The 20,858-nt window shown below is 40.8% G+C and overlaps 2 protein-coding genes across 7 annotated transcripts; one reads left to right on the forward strand and one right to left on the reverse strand.

Moving 5' to 3' along the window:
• Positions 1-326: 326 nt before the first annotated feature.
• Positions 327-9,120, reverse strand: si:busm1-163l24.3. 2 transcript variants are annotated; one of them, XM_036589214.1, is made up of 6 exons: positions 9,021-9,120; positions 8,516-8,721; positions 5,585-5,691; positions 1,596-4,388; positions 1,292-1,512; positions 327-734 (listed from the first exon to the last, which is right to left on the reverse strand). In XM_036589214.1, the coding sequence occupies exons 2-6, from the start codon at positions 8,694-8,696 to the stop codon at positions 632-634; spliced, it is 3,405 nt and encodes a 1,134-aa protein (XP_036445107.1). In that variant the 5' UTR covers positions 8,697-8,721; positions 9,021-9,120; the 3' UTR covers positions 327-631. The 2 variants fall into 2 exon arrangements, with proteins under 2 accessions (XP_036445107.1, XP_036445106.1); XM_036589213.1 differs by having other exon boundaries at positions 8,912-9,072.
• asb16 (ankyrin repeat and SOCS box containing 16) lies at positions 8,485-19,850 on the forward strand. 5 transcript variants are annotated; one of them, XM_036589224.1, is made up of 7 exons: positions 8,485-8,760; positions 12,780-13,170; positions 13,530-13,797; positions 15,461-15,869; positions 17,450-17,533; positions 19,268-19,381; positions 19,501-19,686. In XM_036589224.1, the coding sequence occupies exons 2-7, from the start codon at positions 12,834-12,836 to the stop codon at positions 19,684-19,686; spliced, it is 1,398 nt and encodes a 465-aa protein (XP_036445117.1). In that variant the 5' UTR covers positions 8,485-8,760; positions 12,780-12,833. The 5 variants fall into 5 exon arrangements, with proteins under 5 accessions (XP_036445117.1, XP_036445114.1, XP_036445113.1 ...); XM_036589221.1 differs by lacking the exon at positions 8,485-8,760 and adding an exon at positions 10,688-12,566 and having other exon boundaries at positions 12,778-13,170; XM_036589220.1 differs by lacking the exon at positions 8,485-8,760 and adding an exon at positions 10,691-12,566 and having other exon boundaries at positions 12,788-13,170; positions 19,501-19,850.
• Positions 19,851-20,858: the final 1,008 nt, after the last annotated feature.

Consider the following 20,858-nt stretch of genomic DNA (forward strand, 5'->3'; position numbering starts at 1 on the left):
GTTCTAAAACTTTTGACCAGTACTGTAGATATAGGTCAATGTAAGGCAAAACAGTACCTAAAGAAAACATTTTTTTTCCAATTTACTGCTATTTTATCATCATCAACATCACATTTAAAACTCTGAAGACTTGTGTAGCTTCATTGGCCATTCTGGATGGTAAATACTACTGTGGAAATCTGAGTCAGCAAGTTTCACATCATACCAAACCACTCTGAATGACTTTGTTTACATCTCAGTGACTGAGTTATACAAAAGTTGTGGAAAATCTGTGGAATTCCTCTTTAATTTTTAGAAAATAAATAAGATAAAAATTCTACAACACATTAAAATAATTGCTTTAATCACCATGTTTAAAAAAACAAAAACATATAATGAACAAAATGATACAAGAGGTTAAACAATATTGTACTGAAACTTTAAAAATCACAGGCTGCTATACATTACTTGTGTACTATCCCAGCACACACAAACAAAATCATTTTTCTCATTTTTCATTCATTTCAAATGCAGAACTGACAATAAAAATGTAAATCATGAAACATTCACAATACCTTCATCACAGGTTTGTACAGTCTTAATATAAACATCCCAATAGGTAAGACCTAGGGCTATAATTAATGTGAAAGAATTATGACTTTGTTTTATTTTCACTCAGTGTGACCCCCTCAATCCCACAAGCCATCAGTGCTTCAGACAAGTTATTAAGATATGTGGAGTCTGGATATCCATTCCTGTATACAAACACAGAAACACACACAAACACACTTTACCACAAAGGATTTTTCCTGAGTAGTTTTTCTACTAGTTATATCACTCATTCCATAAACATTTACTCAAACAAGGTATGATAGTCAGTCAGGGAACTTAAATGAATGGTAAGAAAATCCACACAAGGGATGCATGATGAACATTTTGGTAGTGGCAATGTTCCTAAAGACTCCACTGCATTTAATCCACTGTAGCTATTATTGCATATAACTGTTTGTACAATCATTATATCGCTGCTGTCGGAAGAAAACCTTGTATCTCCATTTTTGTTGTTTTTCAGTTTTAGACATAATTTGAAAATGCCTGTCGCCCTTTATATCGTCTGTAAATTTCATGATGAATGGACCAAAATAAACGGCCCAAAATGACTTGAAAGTAGGTTTTTTCCTTTTCCTGTAAAATTACCATTTTAGAGAAACGAGGTTTTCTTCCAACAACAACAAAATATTGTTTATATAATCTTTGTGTATATTGTATTATGTTTATTTAATACAGTTTTAACCTGGAATGTTTTACTCACCCACTCTTCCCTCCATCCATTCTGGTCTTGTGAGGGATTCGACCCCAGTCTATTCTCGCTTTCCTGCCTGGTGACGTTTTAGCTGGGCAAACTTTAAAGGTTAACCCTTGCTTAAAAGCTTTGTCCAGGCATGGCAGTAAGCTCCGCCCCTTTGAGCTGAGTGGCAAATAAGCCTCAAATATACCTCCTTGAAATGGTGCCCCAGGGTTAGGATGCTCCTCCTTTAAGAACAAAAAAGGAAACAGTTATGAACAGATATAAGACATTTAACAGATCTTGTAGGAAGGGAAGAAAGTGCTCATACCCCCTGGATGCCATCAGGTATGCAGTAGATGATCTTGGCTGTTGTGCACCGGCTGTGGCCTTGCAGGCTCAGTGGTAACTCCACATACCTCATGGTGCCCTGAATGCCTTGTGCCTGTTTCCGCTGCTTGCTTGCCTCCTTTCCTGTGAGCTCCTCTGGATTCTGCTCCTCTTGGAGCTGGTGCCCTGGCATTTTCTGTGAAGGTTCTTTGGGTGCTTTCTCTTTAGAGCACACAATGCACTCAGCATGAAGTGGAAGGCAGAGGGGGCACAAGAACACACCACAACTTGTACGCGCTACATGTGCACCGGTGTCCCCACAAACACATGGTTCTGACTTGTTACGGACTTGCAAGTTAGTCTGTTTCAGAGTCGTTGTGGTAGTTTTTTGTTTTTTCTGTGGGGGTGGAGGCTTTGGCCAGTCATCCCTCTGTCCCAACAGCGCTTCATTTCGCTCAGATGACTGGCTCTGAAATATACCCGTCTTAAATATTTCTAAATCACCAGGTGTACCATTCCTCTCCTTACCAGATGGCTTCTGCTTTGGTGACTGGATGGAACTCACACTCCAGGTCTCAGACTGGCTGGCTGTATGCCTGAGGGCTTGATTAATAGAGTATCCCTCAAGACTTCCTGCATCAGCTTTGGTCTGATTTTGTCTAATTTGTCTTTGGAATCGAGTCTGGTCAGCTGATACACTGGTTCGACTTTGATCTAAAGCTCCCTGATGGGTGAAACTGTCAAAGTAAGGCACAGAATTAGACACATCGCAAAGAAACTCTTCTTTTAACATTTCAGTGGCCTGAGTACACAGTGGTTTGGGCCCAATCAGGAGAACAGTGTCCTCTGCACTGCGCAGTGAGATTTTGCTGAAGCGTAAGCGTATTTTTGAGCAGCATGCCTTAAACACCTCATTACTTTCGGTCACACCAAGATCTGCCAGTCGAAGCTCCTGAACACAAAAGTCTGAGGCTATCATGCCAATGAGCTTCTGAAGCTTAACCTGACGTTCCTCAACCTTAGATAACTCTGATCCCTTCAAAACAACTCTGACCTCATCCTTGTCCGTGAGGCTCTCTGTCACTTGTAGATCAGAGATCAGGGTATCCAAACGGGAGCGATATGCCTCTTTCATATAGGTCCACATCACGTTGGACACAGTGACTTCTCTTGATACAAGGCTAACTGTAGGTTCCTCTGGAGGTTTACCACTACTAAAGCTATTTGAATTAGGTATTTTATTGGCCCCACTGATCCCAGTCTTTTCAGTCTTTTGTGCCTCCAGTTTTGGCGAAGGCCGTCCTGAGAAACTATTTGCTCTTTTTAAGGGAGACCTAGGGGTGGACGTAGTTCCTAATGCAGCTAGCGTATGAGTGTCAAGCCCTGATAGTGCAGTCCGAGATGTACTGGGTGGAGCTTTGACTGCAGGTGTTAATTTAGAGGTGGACTCTGTAGAATTTGTTCCACTAACTTTGGTTGAGATTGGTCCACTGGTTTTGAATGGAATTACAAAGGACAGGGGATCCTTCTTCTGAAATAAGACATCATCCGCTGTGCAATTCGTACCCGTCACTCTGAGCGCGCTAACTGGAGCAACTCCAGCCTTGTCACCATTGACTGTTCCTGCAGTAGCTAGGGTCGACCTTGGCTCATAGCTTGATGCTAACGCTAACATGTTCATGCTTGTGGTTAAATCCTGGAGCTCTCTACTTCGCCCTCTTTCTCCCGGGTAGAACCCCGGTAAACCCATTTCAGAGTTCTTAAATCGAGCTGCAAGTTTGTATTCTTCACCACCTTTCCCTCTTCGATCAGCACCAGACATGCTTGTTTTAGGAGCTACCGCTCTGGTTTCACCCTGTTCCTCTGCCATTTGTATTGTCCCTGATTCAGAGGTGGGGTAGTAAGAATTTGACTGGTATGGTGAAAGTGAACTTCCTTTCTTTGGTGTGGGGCTCAAGCCCTGCCCACTCCCTGAACCAAGCAGGAGGATCTGTTTGGCCTCAGAAACTTCATTGCTCTCACCTACAATGTAAACATGGGTCTGATCATAGCTGAGCAGCACTTTTGGCAGCAAAGCCTGCAATTCCTTAAATGCCTCAGTATTTCCTCCTCGCAGGCCAAGAGCACTCCACTGAATCTGAACTCTTCGCAGATTGCTCTCTACCTTCTGGTAGAGCTGACCAAGCTCCTTGCAGGCTTGCTTCACGTGTTTTTCTGCCTCTGACCCTGTCCTGACCTTTGCGTCAGACTGCAAGTACAATGTGGTGACCCCATCGGATGTTGCATCTACCACATGTGCCCCATGGCTGAGCAATATACGCTTGTACTGCTCACTCCTGCTGCGCAGGTATGCAAAGACATCTGCCTCCATGATCAGGGACAGAGCCTCTACATCTGCCTCGTCTGTCCAGTCTGCCTCCTTACCAGAGTCTCCCTGTGCCTGTGACAGGTCCATACTTTTCCCTTTCTGACCGGGATTCTGCAGCGAAAGCTCAGAAGCTTTGACTTCCCCATACAGTGAACCCAGTCCACCAACACGAAGCCCATGGGGCACATCTGCTTGTCTGGCTTCTCCTTGCTGTTCTGCCCCTAGAGGATCAGAGTCTCCAAGAAGCTCCACCAGCTGAGACACAAAGGCCTGGACCTCTGAGTAGAGCCCATACAAGGTACAGCGCCTCTGAGGTCTGATGAACTGGACACGAAGGCCTCGGTATTTTGCGCAGAGCTTTTTTACAGTCTCCTCACCCAGGGGAAGCTGACTGCAGTCAATGGTCATGGACATATCAAGGATTACCTTGGGGAGAAAGAGTGGTTGTGTGAGAACAAAATAACTTAAGGAGTGGGAGAAGAAGGAATAGATTTTTATTATAAATAATTATGAAATTGAATTTATATGACTAATATTAAAAAAAGAAGCTATATTATTACTTAAGACTGTGCGGAAGTTAAGATCACCCTTCATTTATTCAATTTCCAGTCAAAATGGCCATTTACTACAAGTTATTCATATTTAACAGAAAATTATACAGTGAGCTCAAAAACTGTATATAATATCAGTTATTTCAGTATTTAGAGTAATCACCTTTGCCTTTATTACAGCTTACGTTCTTTTTTGGGAGACTTGCCTACAGAGAAACCCACATTCTTACAGTACAGGGGAGTCGTGGTCTGGGTCTGAGAAGGTCGCCGGCTCGATCCCCTGAGCTGCCAGGACATGACCCTCAACTGCTCCCCGGGTGCTGTGGATAGGGCTGCCCACCACTCTGGGCAAATGTGCTCACTGCCCCTCGTGTGTGTGCATTCACTAATCACTACAATCCAAATAATCTAAACACATTTACTGATGCTGAGGTCTGGAGTGGCCAGTCTGTTGTTCTGAGAACACTATTAGCTTTTTTGTTTGATTTGTAAATTTCCTTTTCTCAGTAAGGGCTTCTTGACAAAAACGCCTGTGGATATTTTCAGATGTGAAGCAAGAGTGGAGCTTGTTTTTTACCTTTCTCTCAAATATGAAAGCTTTAAGCTCTTTTTATCGGACGGTGACAGTGTTGGTGGTCTACCAGGTCTTCATGGTTGTTAGGAGTCCCATTGTCTCTATTTTATCTAATATATTTTTGAACTGCAGCTTTGGATTCTCTTGTTTTTCCTTTGACATTCATCGTCTTATGCAAGTGGATTATCTTAATCTCCTCAGAATTATCTCCTGAATAATGAATAACTTGTACTTAATGAACATTTTGACTTGGACTTTTACACAGTACTGTGTTTCATCACTGTCAGAACAAAACCCGTATCTGCAAAATTTTAACTTTTGAGGAGAAGAATTTTTTTTTAACTTAATGTGAGTTAATGTAAAAAGACTGTATTCCAAGCCATTTAGGACAATTTCTATTAATTCATTAATTCATTCATAGAAAAAAAAGCAAAAATTGGTGATATAAGGTTTTGTTTCTGACAAGAATAATATGCTTCTTTCTTCTCCTAGCATACCTTGTTCAGGAGAGCTGATTCTTGCCCTGGAAAACTCAGAGAAAGCTCGTACTTCCTGCCGTCCACTTCTAAGATGTGTGGGCAGTGACTGAGCACATTGTGTGCAACTGGATGAAGTCAGAGAGAAGATCAATCTCTTTTGAGAGGCAGAGCAATACACACACACATACATACACACTTTTTAACTGAAGAATGTTTCATTGTTGGCTGAAAATTCAGATTATTCATTCTCTCTGTAAAACTAATGAGAAAGACAGACGGAGAGAGAAAGAGAGAGAGAGAAAGAGAGACAGAGAGAGAGAAAGCAAAACACATCCATTTTAGACAGCCAATAAAAAACTCTCTCTCTTCGCCAGCAAACTGACTATAAATAACAAACATCTCACGGCAGCCTTGGAAAACAGGCCAGATGGCAGGGAAATACAAGGCCACAGGCTTAATTAAAATGTAAAGGAGTAGCCTATTGCTGAAGTAGACTATGAATATCTTTTATTCTAATTACTATCCACCAAAAGGCCCAACTCTTCTCAGTTCTTACCTACAGATGACAAAATGAATGTGAAAAGTGTGCTTACGTCTTTCTTTTCTTCTCTCTTATCTCTTATTTGCTCACAAATACACAAACAAACAGACATGCATACAACTTTGAGTGTGTGTGTGTGTGTGTGTGTATGTGTGAGATAGGGGGCAGTGACCTTACTAGGACCTTATGGACCCCAGGGCAAAAAATGAATATGCTTGCCAATGCAAAAAATAATTATGATGAACAAAGCAGTGATGATATAGCAATTTATGTCTCAAACAAGTCAATGCTCTGAAGGCATGCCACTCCACCCACCAGCATCTGACAATAACCTAAACGTTTGCTACACTATATGAGCATATTTATATATATATATTGCTGCTGTCTGAGCAAAACCTTTCATCTCCATTTTTGTCATTTTTCAGTTTTTGACATAATTTGAAAATGCCTGTTGCGCTTTACATTATTTGTAAATTTCATCATGAATGGACCAAAAGAAATGACCCAAAATAACTTGAAAAAAAGTCTGGTTCCATTGACTTGCATTAAAAGTAGTTTTTTCCATCTGCTGTAAAGTTACCACTTTGGAGAAACAGATTTTGTACCAACAGCAGCGATATATAAATTTGAATTGAATCATTTTGGTCTTTTAAGATTTTAGAGTTATAAATAAATAATGTATATCATGTTCCTGGTTGTGATTGTTGTGACTGAAAAACACAATCCCGTTACTACGGGTGAGATGCATTCTGAATAAGATGGAGATAAACAGACCTCAGTGTTAATGGAAGCTGACTGGTGATGTAAGTTGTAAAAAAACTGGATCTCTCTGTGAGTCATAGGTGTACAACTGTGTCTGTCTCTATATGAGGTGTCCAATAAAGATTTTATGGGGCCCAATCACTGCAGGTCTGGGTGCAACTGCCCCCTGGTCCCAATTGTGTTCTGTGTGCCTAAACCTAACACAGAACTGTTCACAACAATGGTGGTGATCCAGATGTCTAAATATGTATGACATAGTTTATGACAGTTTTGAGAAAGCTCTGGCCAGAGTGATACATGCAGGGGATTATGAGGCAAAACAGTACCAAAGAAAATACACTGACTGGACACTTTATTTAGTAAACCTCATTGGATCTACCCTTCTTGTCCATTTTATCAGGTCCACTTACTCTATAGGTGCACTTGGTAGTTCTACAATTACAGACTGTAGTCCATCTGTTTCTCTGCATATTTTGTTAGCCCCCTTTCACCCTGTTCCTCAGTGGTCAGGACTCCCACAGGACCACCACACAGCAGGTATTATTTGAATGTATCATTCTCAGCACTGCAGTAACACTGACGTGGTGGTGGTGTGTTAGTGTGTGTGGTAGAGATGGATCAGACACAGCAGTGCTGCTGGAGTTTTTAAACACTGTGTCTACCTATTGTCCACTCTATTAGACACACCTACTTTGTCAGTCCACCTTGTAGATGTAAAGTCAGAGACGACAGCTCATCTGCTGCTGCACAGTTTGTGTTGGTCATCTAGTCCTTCATCAGTGGTCACAGGACGCTGCCCACAGGATGCTGTTAGCTGGATATTTTTGGTTGGTGGACTACTCTCAGTCCAGCAGTGATACTGAGGTGTTTAAAAACTCCAGCAGCACTGTGTCTGATCCACTCGTACCAGCGCAACACACACTAACACACCACCACCACATCAGTGTTACTGCAGCTCTGAGAATGATCCATCCAAATTGTACCTGCTCTGTGGTGGTCCTGTGGGGGTCCTGACCATTAAAGAACAGGGTTAAAGGAGTCTAACAAAGTATGCAGAGAAACAGATGGACTACAGTCTGTAATTGTAGAACTACAAAGTGCACTTATATGGTCAGTGGGGCTGATATAATAGATGAGTGTAGAAACAAGGAGGTGTACTTCATGATGTGGCTGGTCAGTGTATATTCTTTCATGTACCACTATTTTGCCATTATCACTACATCTAAAAACTCAGAAGATGAAGTGGTTTAGTAAACAAAGTGGCTACATTTGTGTTGTGAGCATAGCAAGCCCTGCTCCTATAGTTCCTGGTTCAGAAACCATTTGTATTATCCAGAGATTTTAACAAATCCATAGAATTCCCCTTTAACTTTAGTAACCAGAAAAACGCTTTTTAAAATTTTAACATTTGTCCCCACAACGTTAAAATGTTCATGTTTTCCATCAACCAGGGTCCATCTGGTCCCCACAAAGTCATAAATACATATGCGTCACACACATTTACACAGAGAGAGAGAGAGAGAGAGAGAGAGAGAGAGAGAGAGAGAGAGAGAGAGAGAGAGAGAGAGAGAGAGAGAGAGAGGGACTGAGAGAGAGAGAGAGAGAGAGAGAGAGACTGAGACTGAGAGAGAGAGAGAGAGAGAGACCTCTGCTCTCTTCAAAGGTGACGATGGCAAACCGGTCCGCTGATTTAATGCTGAGTGCTGTAATCTCTCCTCCTCCGTTCCGTGAGCGCAGAAAATGGATGTGAAGTTTATCTGCCAGCCGCTCGGGCTCCAAATCAGCGGGCAACCCGCGAACACAGAGCGAGCGACCCTCCTCCGCCATCTTCTGGACAACCAGAGACCAAACCCTGCGAGAACAACACACAGTCCGCGACTCTGAACGCCACGTAAATATGCCATTTTCACAGATTTCTCACCCGTGGAGCAAATCCACCGGCTCGAAAAATGCTCATTTTCTTAAAAGCTGCGAACCAGTTTGTTCAGAAAGCTGTCTGCGTGTCTGTGAGTGTGTGCGCGCGCACTCGACGGAGTTCTTACAGGAAGTTTGATCACCAGCAAAACCTTCCAGGCGAGATGAGCTCGATTATCAACACCTTCATCGTCGTTGTTAAAGTAACGGAGCAGATCTCCTGATCACTGATCTTACCAGTTATTCAGCTCTGCCACTTATATTTGTCTCTCAGTCATTCAAACACTGCCATCTCTGTGTGTGGTCACGAAAAGAAAAGTGAAAGTTTGGGTTGGGGGTGTTAGCTTAGGTCGTAGTTGGAAACGCTTAAAGACGCAGCCTCGAGTTAGAGATGTGCGGTACTGCAGGCTTTCATTTCGATACCAGTACGAATAGTTTACATTACGGTATTATCGATGTTAATACTGGTTACATTGGACACTCATTTTAGTTAAAGTGACAAAAAATATTTGCCTCCCAAACTAAAATCATAGGCTCTGACTGTGATACTGAGTGTAATAAACGGCTGTAAACTTGTATAATCATTTATGAATAAGGAATGATGAAAGACCACTGTTAACTAGCTATCTAGTTAGCAAAATATGTCTGGCTCACTTGTGGACCACATCTTTGGTTTGTTCTGGCCCAGAATCCCAGATAGCAAGCATATATCGGTCCACTGGCTTGATAAGGTCAGCACCCCGCTGACCGTTTGTGACTACTGGTCCACCCTTGGACCACCCACATTATAGTCCTGCATACTAGTTTTTCATCCCTATATAGATTTTAAATGCACAAAGCCCTTTATTTTAGAAAATAAACTAAGACAAATATTACAAACACCTGAGAGAATAAAAAATAATGACTAGGCCTGATGTAAAGGGATTTTATAGAAAATGCTTAACTAATTTTCAAAGTATAACTACAGAAAGGAAGGAAGGAAAAATATGTAAATTGCACTGTGAGTGGTAAAAATGAGCGATGTTGAGTTTAATTTCGTCTATTACTCTGCTTAAACACCAGTGGGCCGCCCAGAAAATGCTGAGCAAAATGCCAGTTGACCGCCAGCTTTGTCATCAGCGGACCAACAGTGGTCCACTATTCTTTTGCTATCAGGGAATAGTCAAGTCAAATTTATTTATATAGCGCCTTTTACAACAGATGTTGTCACAAAGCAGCTTTACAGGCCCCCAGTGAGCAAGCCTTGGCGACAGTGGCAAGGAAAAACTCCCTCAACAGGAGGAAGAAACCTTGAGAGGAACCAGACTCAAAAGGGGAACCCATCCTCCTCTGGTCGACACCGGCCAGAGCTGGGTCCTCGGCCCAGATCTGGCCCACACACTGTAAAGTGACTAGAACTAAAGGATATGGCCCAAATCTGGTCCCAATCTGGCCTGACTACATTGTTGGTCCACTATATTTATGCCAGAATTGTCCCACAAATGTAGACATAAGGCAAAACGGTATGAAGCTGGCCCTATTCTGGCCTGCATGCCTAACATCTACCCGGTTGTCAATCAGCACTCACATAGGAAAGCCAGGAAGGCCGAAAACTGTCTGCTATCTGGGTAGTCACTGCCTAGATGCTGCCTAGATGTTATTAGTAATGGCAAATTTCATCCGCCAGACTAGCTAAATACAAACAGGTGACAAATTAAAGGATAAACTAACATCCCTGCAGGGAAAAACACCAATAGAATCATTAGGATTGAAACCTGATGGCTTAGCTTTATAACAGGAATTGGCTTAATGGTTACCACTACTTAGAGTTACGGTTAGAGGTTAGGGACCACTAGTTTCCTGTAGGACACCTTTAGATTCCTTTGGGAAACCATCAAGTGCTGCTATAACAGGGGTGGGGAACTCCAGTCCTTGAGGGCCGGATTGCTGCACAGTGATTTTTCTAACTCAAGCATACCCAATTCAACTCATCAGCTAATTAGCAGGTTTCGTCGGTGTGCTAGAGATGGGAAATCATCAAACTCTGCTGGACTCCAGCCCTCAGTTCCCCACCCTGTTCTATAATCTGTCCCAGAACACCTGTTAAACCATTAGAATCCTTTTCACTGTGATATCAATCAGGAAAACACAAAATACCATCAGTGACTATTGGACGTCACCAGGAACCAAGAGAAACTTTTAATTTCTCTGATTTTTTTTGCAGGGATAAGCAAGATATTGGGCCACCATAATCTGCCAGAACAGCTATAGTGTGCCTTGAGATAGATTCTGTAAGTCTTTGGAACTGTACTAGTGTGCCATTCTTCAAAGTTATTCTCTCAGTGGGTGTTTTGAAGATGATGGTGGAGAGCAGAGTCTGAAATCTCTCATAGATGTTCAACTGGTGACTGTAATCAGTGCCTGTGAACTTTCAGATGTGCATTTCTCTTTGTAATCAGAGGTTCCTGCTACAATATCTCTCTGTAGTTGTGGATGCATAGGCTAGTTCTTCCTGACACAGTGTGATTAGGTCCTGTCCTGACATTCTCAGTCACCTGAGGAACAGGTGCTCTTCTGTTTTTCTTTGCATATCACACTAATACACAAGCATCATTGATTGTGTGGTTTCAACCACAATTTCCAGCGCTGTTAACTCATATCTTTCACATTGACCTAAATGCAGATGTCGCTTTAGTCACTGTTTCTATTGAAGCACTAGCCAGTTGAGCAGTCTTTGTGACTAAAGCTCCTGCCACCTGTGCCCCAGTAATGAACCTGCTTTCGAGGTCACTTAGATTTTTGCCTTTTGCAGTCTCAAAATTAAGGTCGCCTGGGCTGTTCATATGTGCCACAGAGCAGTGTAGGATGTTGCACTGCATTTTATCATGCAGTACACCTGTATGGAAGCGTCTGCGCTCACATCTTTCTTCCCTCATTTTTTTCATTTAATTTGTCACCCAGCTGTGTTTGATGTTACAGTATTACTAAGACTTGCAAAGTTGGAACTTGTCAGAACTCAAATTCTTGAAAGTTTGAAGCTTTGAAGCTTTACTGGAGATTAAAAATAATAATGACATTGCTTAAAGGGTTTGGATTTGCAGCTCATATAGTGAACCTCTCAGAAACCAAATTAAGACAAGTTATCTATAGTCACTGCCCTGCTGGTAATAGGGGCCTTTATACCATAAAATTAGTAGATGCTCTGAAAAGTATTAGCCTACTTTATCACTAACCTGGTTTTCCAATGTGGGCTAAGAATAAGAATGAGAAAACAAAACCACACAGTGACAATAAGGGTTTAGAAATAAAACAGTGTTGGATGTTGTAACTGCTTCATGCCCATGTTATAAGAAGAAAAACTACAAACAGCACAAACAGAAGATTTATTCTGGAGCATCTTAACATGCCGTTATAACTGAATCAAGGCCTCACCTGCAGTTGTTCAGGCCACACTATCTGGCACAAGTCCAACTTGTGCCAGAGAGGAAATAACGGGCTGTGCTCTTTGGCTGTGGCTTTACAGCGACCTCTGCTGGGTTATTTGGTGGTACTACAGCGATAACATATCGGCTTGCGTTCTAGTCTATTAATAACAAGGGCTCTTATGTGTGCCAGGTCAACAATATCTTGTGACTGGCTAACTTTGAAAGGACATGCGGTTCTTTTAGTCAGCCTTAATCTTATCAGTACTAAGTGATCTTATCACTGTGAGTACTGAACAGCAGTGGAGAAGTTAAAGTGTAGATTATTTGCAGTCTTGGCCTAGCAAAAGATTTCTGACAACCTTCCTTCCAGCCTTTGAGGGTGAGTAGGCCTAGGCCTCTTTGAAGAATGCTGGTTCATTTTACAGGATGTTCAATCTTTGGCGCCATTGTCGTTTTACAACATTAGCCAGCAGAATGTGTCTGTAAGAAACCATTTATTTTATGTTTATTGTATATTCACAACTACAGTAGAATTATAGACACACTATAGGCAAATTGTACTTATCTGTTTTGTAATATGTTTTCCACTGAGACCCACAGAAGGGAGACTGGAAGTATTCCTTAGAGCCTCCAAGCCCCTGCTGCCATGTCTCGGGACACGTTTACCTTCACCTCGGCCTCCCTGCGTTCCCTGCGGCTGGAGCAGGAGCTGCAGGATTGGGAGGATGCCCGCCGGGAGTTGTCCCACAGGAGGGCACTGAGCAGACGGCCACTGCCACCTGCGCCGCGCCTCAGACATGGTACAGAGAGGATTCAGACTGTTCGAGCCCCTCCACCACAGATACACTGCAGAGACCCCGCCGTCCACAACACGTTCATGTGGGGAGACATGAAGGGCGTGTACACTGTGCTGAGAGAACCTGGCATGGTGAACGCACTGATGGAAATTGTGCATGAGGAGATGGTGTGGACTCCAGAGATGGGTAGGGATCTCATTCACACACACACACACACACATATTATTTATGACATGTATTATGTCATACACAAGTATTAAATATATGTAAGAATCCATATTTAATAATATGTCATCTATTTTTGTTGTTTTTTCTTTTGTCGTTGATTATTTTTATGATTTGAGAGCACAAGCTGCCCTTTAACTGCCAGCTGCAGTTTATACAATAGACTTGTACAGTAGACTTTCAAAAGTTGTTATACCCTTTTATTGCATCTATGTTTATCATTTCTGTTACTTCTTATGCAAAGCTCTGATGTAGTAATCACATAATACTGACAGTAATAATAATAATGTCAAATTTTTGTCTTTCCTCCTGCACCCCAGGCATGTGGACTATGTGCTCTAAAGTGAAGCAGACATCTGCACTGCGTCTGGCTGCAGGCAGGGGACGCTATGACTGCATAGAGGAGCTGCTGTTCAGAGGAGCAGAGGTGGACGCTGACCCTGGGGGTCGCACTGCCCTCCATGATGCCTGTGCTGGGGGTTACGACACCTGCGTGAAACTGTTGCTGGACCACGGTGCTGACCCTGACCTGATCGCTGCTGATGGCAATGCACCGTTGCACCTGTGTACCACGCCTGATTCTTACTGGTGAGTGGAGGCCACTGTGGTCAGAGGACCTAAATACAGTTGCAGATGCTGTGATCTGAGAGCTGCTTTATCTTAAGTAAAACAAAGTATTGAGTATTGTTATGTTTGGTTGTTGGGAGAATCTAGAAAAGGGCCCTTCAACTGTGGTCCTGGAAGACTGCTATCCACAGTTTGGTGATTTTCCTGCTCAAACAAATATACTAATCCTGGTAATTAACAGATACAATGGTCCCCAAAAGTGTTTGGGAACTATAACCAGGCCATCGTCCCACCTACGGGCCCAAAGTTTTATTACACACTTCTGTAACCTAAGAATAGCTCAACCAGCTTGCATTGAAGTCCCTGAATAATAAGCCCTAGTATGTAACAAGTCTGGGATGTTAAGAGGTTAGCCATTCATAAAATACATACATACATACATACATCATCTAAACCGCTTATCCTTCTGGGTCGCGGTGGGGTGCTGGAGCCTATCCCAGCTGTCTTTGGGCGGAAGGCAGGATACACCCTGGACGGGTCGCCAGTCCATCGCAGGGCCATTCATAAAATGTTTAACTAAATTATAATAGTTTAAGAGAAAAACAGTTTTAGCACAACATCAGAGTGATGTTAGTTGTTTTGTTTAGAGAAAACCTGAAGAAGAAATCCAATTATACGGCACTAAAGCACTGAGGTGGGAATGTCAAAGTCTAGGACAGTTTATCTTATAGTGTAGTCAGTGTTGGGATCAGGAACTCAGAAGTGTACAAATGCATTTTGGCATCTGCAAAGAAACTGCCACTTGGTTTGACATTTATTTTCTTAACACAATGAACATCATGAACATTTTTCAATGTATTATGTCCAAATACAAATGTCCAATTACTTTTTAGGGGCCAGTGTAAGTTGAATTAGGTGTATTTGAGATGAGAAATCACCAAACGGTAATATGGGCCCTGATTTAGAATGTAGTAGTAATAGTAGTAGTAATAGTAATAGTAGTGGTAGTAATAGTAGTAGTAGTAGTAGTAGTAATAGTAGTAGTAGTAGAAATATTAGTCGTAGTAGTAGTAGTAGTAATAGTAGCAATAGTAGTAGTAGTAGTAATATCAGTAGTAATAGTAGTAGTAGTAGAAATATTAGTCGTAGTAGTGACAGTAGTAGTAGTAGTAGTAATAGTAGTAGTAGTAGTAGTAATTTTAATAGTAATAGTAGTAGTATTGTGTGAGAATAGCGTGAATGGTGATGTTTCATTATGTTTAATTTTCTAAAATAAAAGCATAATAGTGCTACTAAAGTAAGTAAATAGATAAATATTAATAAATAAAAAATAAATATTAATAATTAGTGTTTATTTATATAGCATTTTCATACATGAAATGCAGCTTGTAGTGCTTAACAGAAATAAAACATAAATGAGTTCAGCGTGTTAAAACAATAACAGGCAAAGAAGAAAAGGAAAAATTAAATCAATTAAATAACGTCAAATAAAACGACAGAATAAAAAAAAAGAGATGCAAAAAAAGGCACTAAAATAAATCTACAGTAATCTAAGTACAAGTTTGAGAAGGGTTTTAAGTTTGCTTTTAAACTGCGTGTTAATCCAGGCACGACTGGTTTAAAGGGCTGGGCTGATCCTGATTATTATTCTGTGATTAACTAGTGTTCGTATGTCGTTGGTCAGCTGTGCGGAGCTGCTGGTCAGCGGTGGTGCTGATGTGAACGTGACGCAGAGGGACTCCTGTCTCACTCCGCTGCACGTGGCGTGTCGGAGAGGGCTGGAGGAGCACGTGGAGCTGTTTCTGTCGCACGGAGCTTACGTGAGCGCCCCGAACCGCGAGGGCGAGACTCCTCTGAACGCCGCGTGCGCCGGAGCCGAGCGGCCCTCCGAGGCGGGCCGCTACCTGCGCGTGGTGCAGATGCTGCTGAGCGCGGGCGCGGACGCGCGCACGGCGGGCAGGAAGCAGCACAGCGCTTTGCACAACGCATGCGCGAACTGCAGCTACCGCATCGCTGACCTACTGCTGCAGCACGGAGCGCGCGCGCACACAGCCAACTGTGCCGGATACACACCCATGGACTGCCTGCTACAGGTCTGAGAGAGAGAGAGAGAGAGAGAGAGACTGAGAGAGAGAGAGAGAGAGAGAGAGAGAGAGAGCGCCTGAGAGAGAGAAAGAGAGAGAGAGTGTGTGTGAAAGAGTGGGAGAGAGAGTCTAAGAGAGACAGAAAGAGAGAGAGAAAGGGAAAGGTAGTCTTTCTAATGCTCTTATAATACATCTTTCCTCCTGCATGCGTTTTCATTAATATAAAAACTAAAAAATTACAGCTATGTGCAAAAATGGTTATAATAATGCTGTCTTGTGCAACTTCACATAAACTTTCAAATAAGAAGAAATATTAAACATGAAGTGATATTATTTGTGTCCAGAATGATAAACAGAGCTGCAGATGGTCCTAAAAGGACCAAAAAGCCACATAACATAAAAAATTAAATTATACCAAAAAATGACTCTCCAGATTGGTTCATATTTAAAGTGAATACTGATTCAAAGCAGATAACCTGACTAATAGATAATTACATCATGCTTTGTATTACAACTTCTTCTTGTTCTCAAAAATGCTTTGAATATTCAACAAAACATCTAAAAATATTTTGGTGTCTAATTTGTAATATTTAAATGATCCATTCACTGATATGTGAATTATGGGCTGGTGCTGATATCTGATATTTTTCATGTACATACTTGTTAATGCTGATACATAGACAGTAATAAAATTGGGAGCAAATCTACCTGGATTAGCGTCACAGATAAATCTATAAAATATAAATATAATAATTTATTTCTGTCGGGTTATAAATGCAGTAAAATGAATAAAATGCAGATATTTTAGCGCAGTAACCCAGTTTCACCTAAACGTTCTGTTCTTCTGGTGGACAACAGACATATATCAACCTGTTGGTTTGAAATATCAGTCAGATCCAAACATCTGTCCAATGCAGACAATTTTAGCATCATATATGCTGGTACCGATAATTCCTATCATTGTGCATCCCTAATTTAAATTTGCACTGTATGAGTTATTGTATATAAACTAAGGTTGTAACCAGTTCCTTTTATTTAAGTACAATTTTGATTGATTTGTACTTTACTGAGCATTTTTAAATTATTATACTTCTACTTACATATATTTGCAAGTAAAGTGATCTACTTTTTATAAGTGATCTACGTCTTATTACAGTAATTTCTTTTTTGTGTAATTCACACAACTTGCTTTGGAGACAGCATGTTATTTTAAACCAAATGGACCCCAAGAAGAAAAGAATAGCTCCTTCAAACCATATGATAGATTTTGGATGTACTAAGAAGTTCCACTGTATTTTTTTGTTACTCAGTACTTAAATATTTTTTTACCTGCCTGTTTTTTTTTTTATTTTTAGTTTTACTAATTATTATTTCACCAATGTAACAGTTTTACCTGAGAATGAGTTTAAGCCGCTCTGCACACCTATATAAAATAATATAGCTGACATGACAAGTAATTCCAAACTTTTGAATGGTTGTGTAACTCTTTCTAATTACTTTCAATCAAGATGTTTGACTGTTTATCAGCCCAGATGTTTTAGCTCACACTAGTAATCACCTGAATATTTCTCTGTGTTGTTTCTCTGAAGGTGGTGGAGGATTATCCAAACCAGCATCCAGAACTGATAGCTCGCTCACTGCTCAACCACGGAGCCAAAACTCCCTCTCCCAGAGTAAGCCACCGCACCAGACACCTGAACATTTACACACATGCAGCACAATATCATCCCTGAACCCGCATCTCTTAACTCCAGTTATGCAAGGTGTGTTAAATACTCTAGAAATATGAGCTTGGCCTGAATATAGAACAAAACTGCACATACTCCAATAAATGGAGTGGACAAAAGCAGTCGTCACAAAGGTCAGGTAGTAAAAGCCGGTCTTAAGCATCATAAGTGCCTAAAAATTGTTTTCTGTTTTGGACTTTTGTCACTGTCAGAAAAAAATGTATAGCTTCAAAATGAAAGCTTTACGTGTAAAGGGGAAAAGGTATTCTTAAAGGGGAATTCCACTGATTTTTTAGAATTTCTGCATAATTTAATCATTGTGATGTAAACAAAGCCATTTATAGTAGAATGGTGTGAAATGGTCCATTGCAAAGAAATTTATTTACTCTGATTTCTCTACAGATACACAACTATAACAACATAGTTATTGCAGTTTTATTTACTATCTGAAACCTACAGTTTTCAAAGTTTTCTTTGGATACTATTCTTTCTTAACAGCACCCATATGTATCTCTCTGCCAGGAATGTATTAAAAAAATAATAAACTGCTGTATGTAAGGTTGCATTTAGAGTTGCTTCAGACATGTGACTCTGGAAGCATTTCACATCACACCACTCCTTAAAAAAAGACTGTTTACTTCATCATGGAGTAATTATATGAAATATTGGGGTAATTCCCATTTAATATGTGTTAATGTAACAAGATTTTACTCCAACTTATTTTGGACAATTTCTAATAAATCTAAAAATAAATAAATATATGAAGAGTTCATTTGCACACCATTCTTTAAAAAAATGAACGGACTGTTGTAAGTTATTCTTAACACACACTCTTTACAGCAGAAACAGTCGAACGTCGGCGCTATTCTCCAGCAGAACCCGATAAATCCAGTTTAATAAATCAGTTCAGCCAATCAGCAGGTAGTATACAGTTCAGGTGACGCAACACTGCTGCAAACTGTTTTAGGCAGAATCTCAAATGGCTCCCTTCTCCCTACAAAGTGCAGCATGTAGGTCTTAAAATAACGGCATCTAAACAGAGCACAGTATGTCTAACAAAGAACCACTGTGGATTCAGCCATGTGTGCACAATTCATGGACATAAAGTGTAATAGTTGGGTGTTAAAGCCAAAACTCACATAATGCACTACATAGGGAGCAGTGGGACATTTGAGATTCAGCCATAGGATTTTCCGAGGTAGGATCTTATAGATGTTTAATATTGACCATTAACAGGCTTTTTATATTTCATTTATCGGCACTTTACCTGCTTGCTTTATGTTAAAGAATGTTAAATATTGCACTTAAAAGAAACTTGTATCCATTAAACGCAGTTTTTTAACTCGGAAACATAAAATGACCATTGGAGTTATCTGCATTTGTGAAAAAAAAAATGACACAATGCACAATGAAAAACATGAAATATATATATATATATATATATATATATATATATATATATATATATATATATATATATAAACATACTTTTAATGTAAGTCAATGTAACCAGACTTTTTTCCAAGTCATTTTGGGCCGTTGGTGTTGGTCCAACACAACATTAAGGGCAACAGGCTTTTTAAAATGTCGAAAATGGAGAAACGAGGTTTTGTATTGACAGCAGCGATATATATACAATAAAAAAAAATAGTAGTCTTGATGTGATGTGTATGAATCCAGATGCTGAAGCTGTGCGTCCTATCTCCTGCCACTCTGGAGGTGATGCTGAACTCTTTCCAGGTGGTGCCAGCCTGTGAGGAGTGGCTGCAGGATGTTCCGGATGAACTTCTAAAGGTTATTTGTTATTAACACTTCTCTACAGCCACATACATGATATGAGTTCTCTTCTTATTTTGCAGTTGATTATAAGACTTACATTTTGACTCCTCTGTGCATTTTGTCAATATCCCCAGGAGCATAAGCCGTTCTTTGACTCTGTTTGGAGGATGATTGGTCAGCCCCGCAAACTCCAGCACCTCTGTCGATGTTCACTGCGTCGCCACCTGGGAGCACGATGTCATTCTGCCATTAATAAGTTAGATATTCCCTGTGCACTGAGAGAGTACTTGCTGCTGCGCATCGATGGAGAGATCCACTGACACACGAAGCACAAAACACGGACAGTACTTGAACTCTCGTTCCAATAAACACTAGAACACAGCAGCTGAGTGAAACCAAATAGCCATGAACTGAGCAGTGTTACAGCTGTTTACATGGTGCTCACAAGACACGTGAATAGATGCTATTAAAATGGCAAACCACACAGTTTTATACATATCTCTTGTCTTCTGCCAGGCTAAGTAGAATTTCATGACAGTAATACAAGCACTCGAGAGCAGTCAAGTAAATGATAATGCTATAATACTGCCATATTAATACTGCTCATACAATACTGCTCATATTAAAGACTGAACTGTGTTCAGTACTATATTTTTAAATATGAATTTAGATTAAACGTTTCATCAAAGAACAAAGGACACCTGCAACAATATTGCAATGATGAATACAATGATTTTTATTTAACATTTCACACACTGGGCTGCACCAAATCCACTTAAATAGGCGTAATTGTGCTCTGTATGTAGTGAAAAAGGTGTCAGTGGTCTTTAAAAACACAATATTCTCAGGAGAGCATATTGTGACATTCAGTGACTCTACTCTGGAAAATATTGGTCTTGAAAAGGTGAATAGTACCTTTTTACGTTTACCCAGTTCCATGTACCTTAGCAAGATTGGGATGGATTTGTACTTTTCTGAATGTTTTCAAAATGCTCAGACTTCTACTCAAGCATACATGCTGTGTACCATATAACAGAATCACCATATATACTGATATTCAGTGGCCATTTCAGCAGAACCACCCTCCATATAGCTGAATTCTACAGGTTTTTTTCCTGAATGTCGCCCATCGGTTGCTGTAAAAACTTATCAGCCCCCTCTACACCATCCATCAATGGAAAAGGTCCACCATAGGCCCACCATTAACCGAATGTTGTTTGGAAGATGGATCATTCTCAGCACTGCACTGACATTGACATAGTAGTAGCATGGTAGTGTGTGCTGTGCTGTTACAAGTGTCTCTGACACAAAGTTGTTTCTGGGGTTTCTGCTGGTCAGTGTCATTGCTGGGTAGAATAGTCCACCACTCAAAAATATCCAGCCAGCCGTGGTTCTGTGGCCAGAAACTGCCCACAGATGGAAGGCAAGAGGATGATTGACACAGATTGTGCGTGGAAAACGATAAGCTACAGTCTCTAACTGTACACCTACA

This window comes from Colossoma macropomum, unplaced genomic scaffold (assembly GCF_904425465.1).
Source record: "Colossoma macropomum unplaced genomic scaffold, Colossoma_macropomum, whole genome shotgun sequence".
NCBI classification, from domain to species: domain Eukaryota; kingdom Metazoa; phylum Chordata; class Actinopteri; order Characiformes; family Serrasalmidae; genus Colossoma; species Colossoma macropomum.

Coding starts and splice junctions, on each gene's coding strand:
- asb16 (XM_036589224.1), top strand. CDS start 12,834: ATGTCTCGGGACACGTTTACCTTCACCTCGGCCTCCCTGCGTTCCCTG. Junction 13,171..13,529: donor GGTGTGGACTCCAGAGATGG/GTAGGGATCTCA, acceptor CCTGCACCCCAG/GCATGTGGACTATGTGCTCT. Junction 13,798..15,460: donor ACCACGCCTGATTCTTACTG/GTGAGTGGAGGC, acceptor GTCGTTGGTCAG/CTGTGCGGAGCTGCTGGTCA.
- si:busm1-163l24.3 (XM_036589214.1), bottom strand. CDS start 8,696: ATGGCGGAGGAGGGTCGCTCGCTCTGTGTTCGCGGGTTGCCCGCTGAT. Junction 5,692..8,515: donor CACCTTTGAAGAGAGCAGAG/GTCTCTCTCTCT, acceptor GACTTCATCCAG/TTGCACACAATGTGCTCAGT. Junction 1,513..1,595: donor TACCTGATGGCATCCAGGGG/GTATGAGCACTT, acceptor TTGTTCTTAAAG/GAGGAGCATCCTAACCCTGG.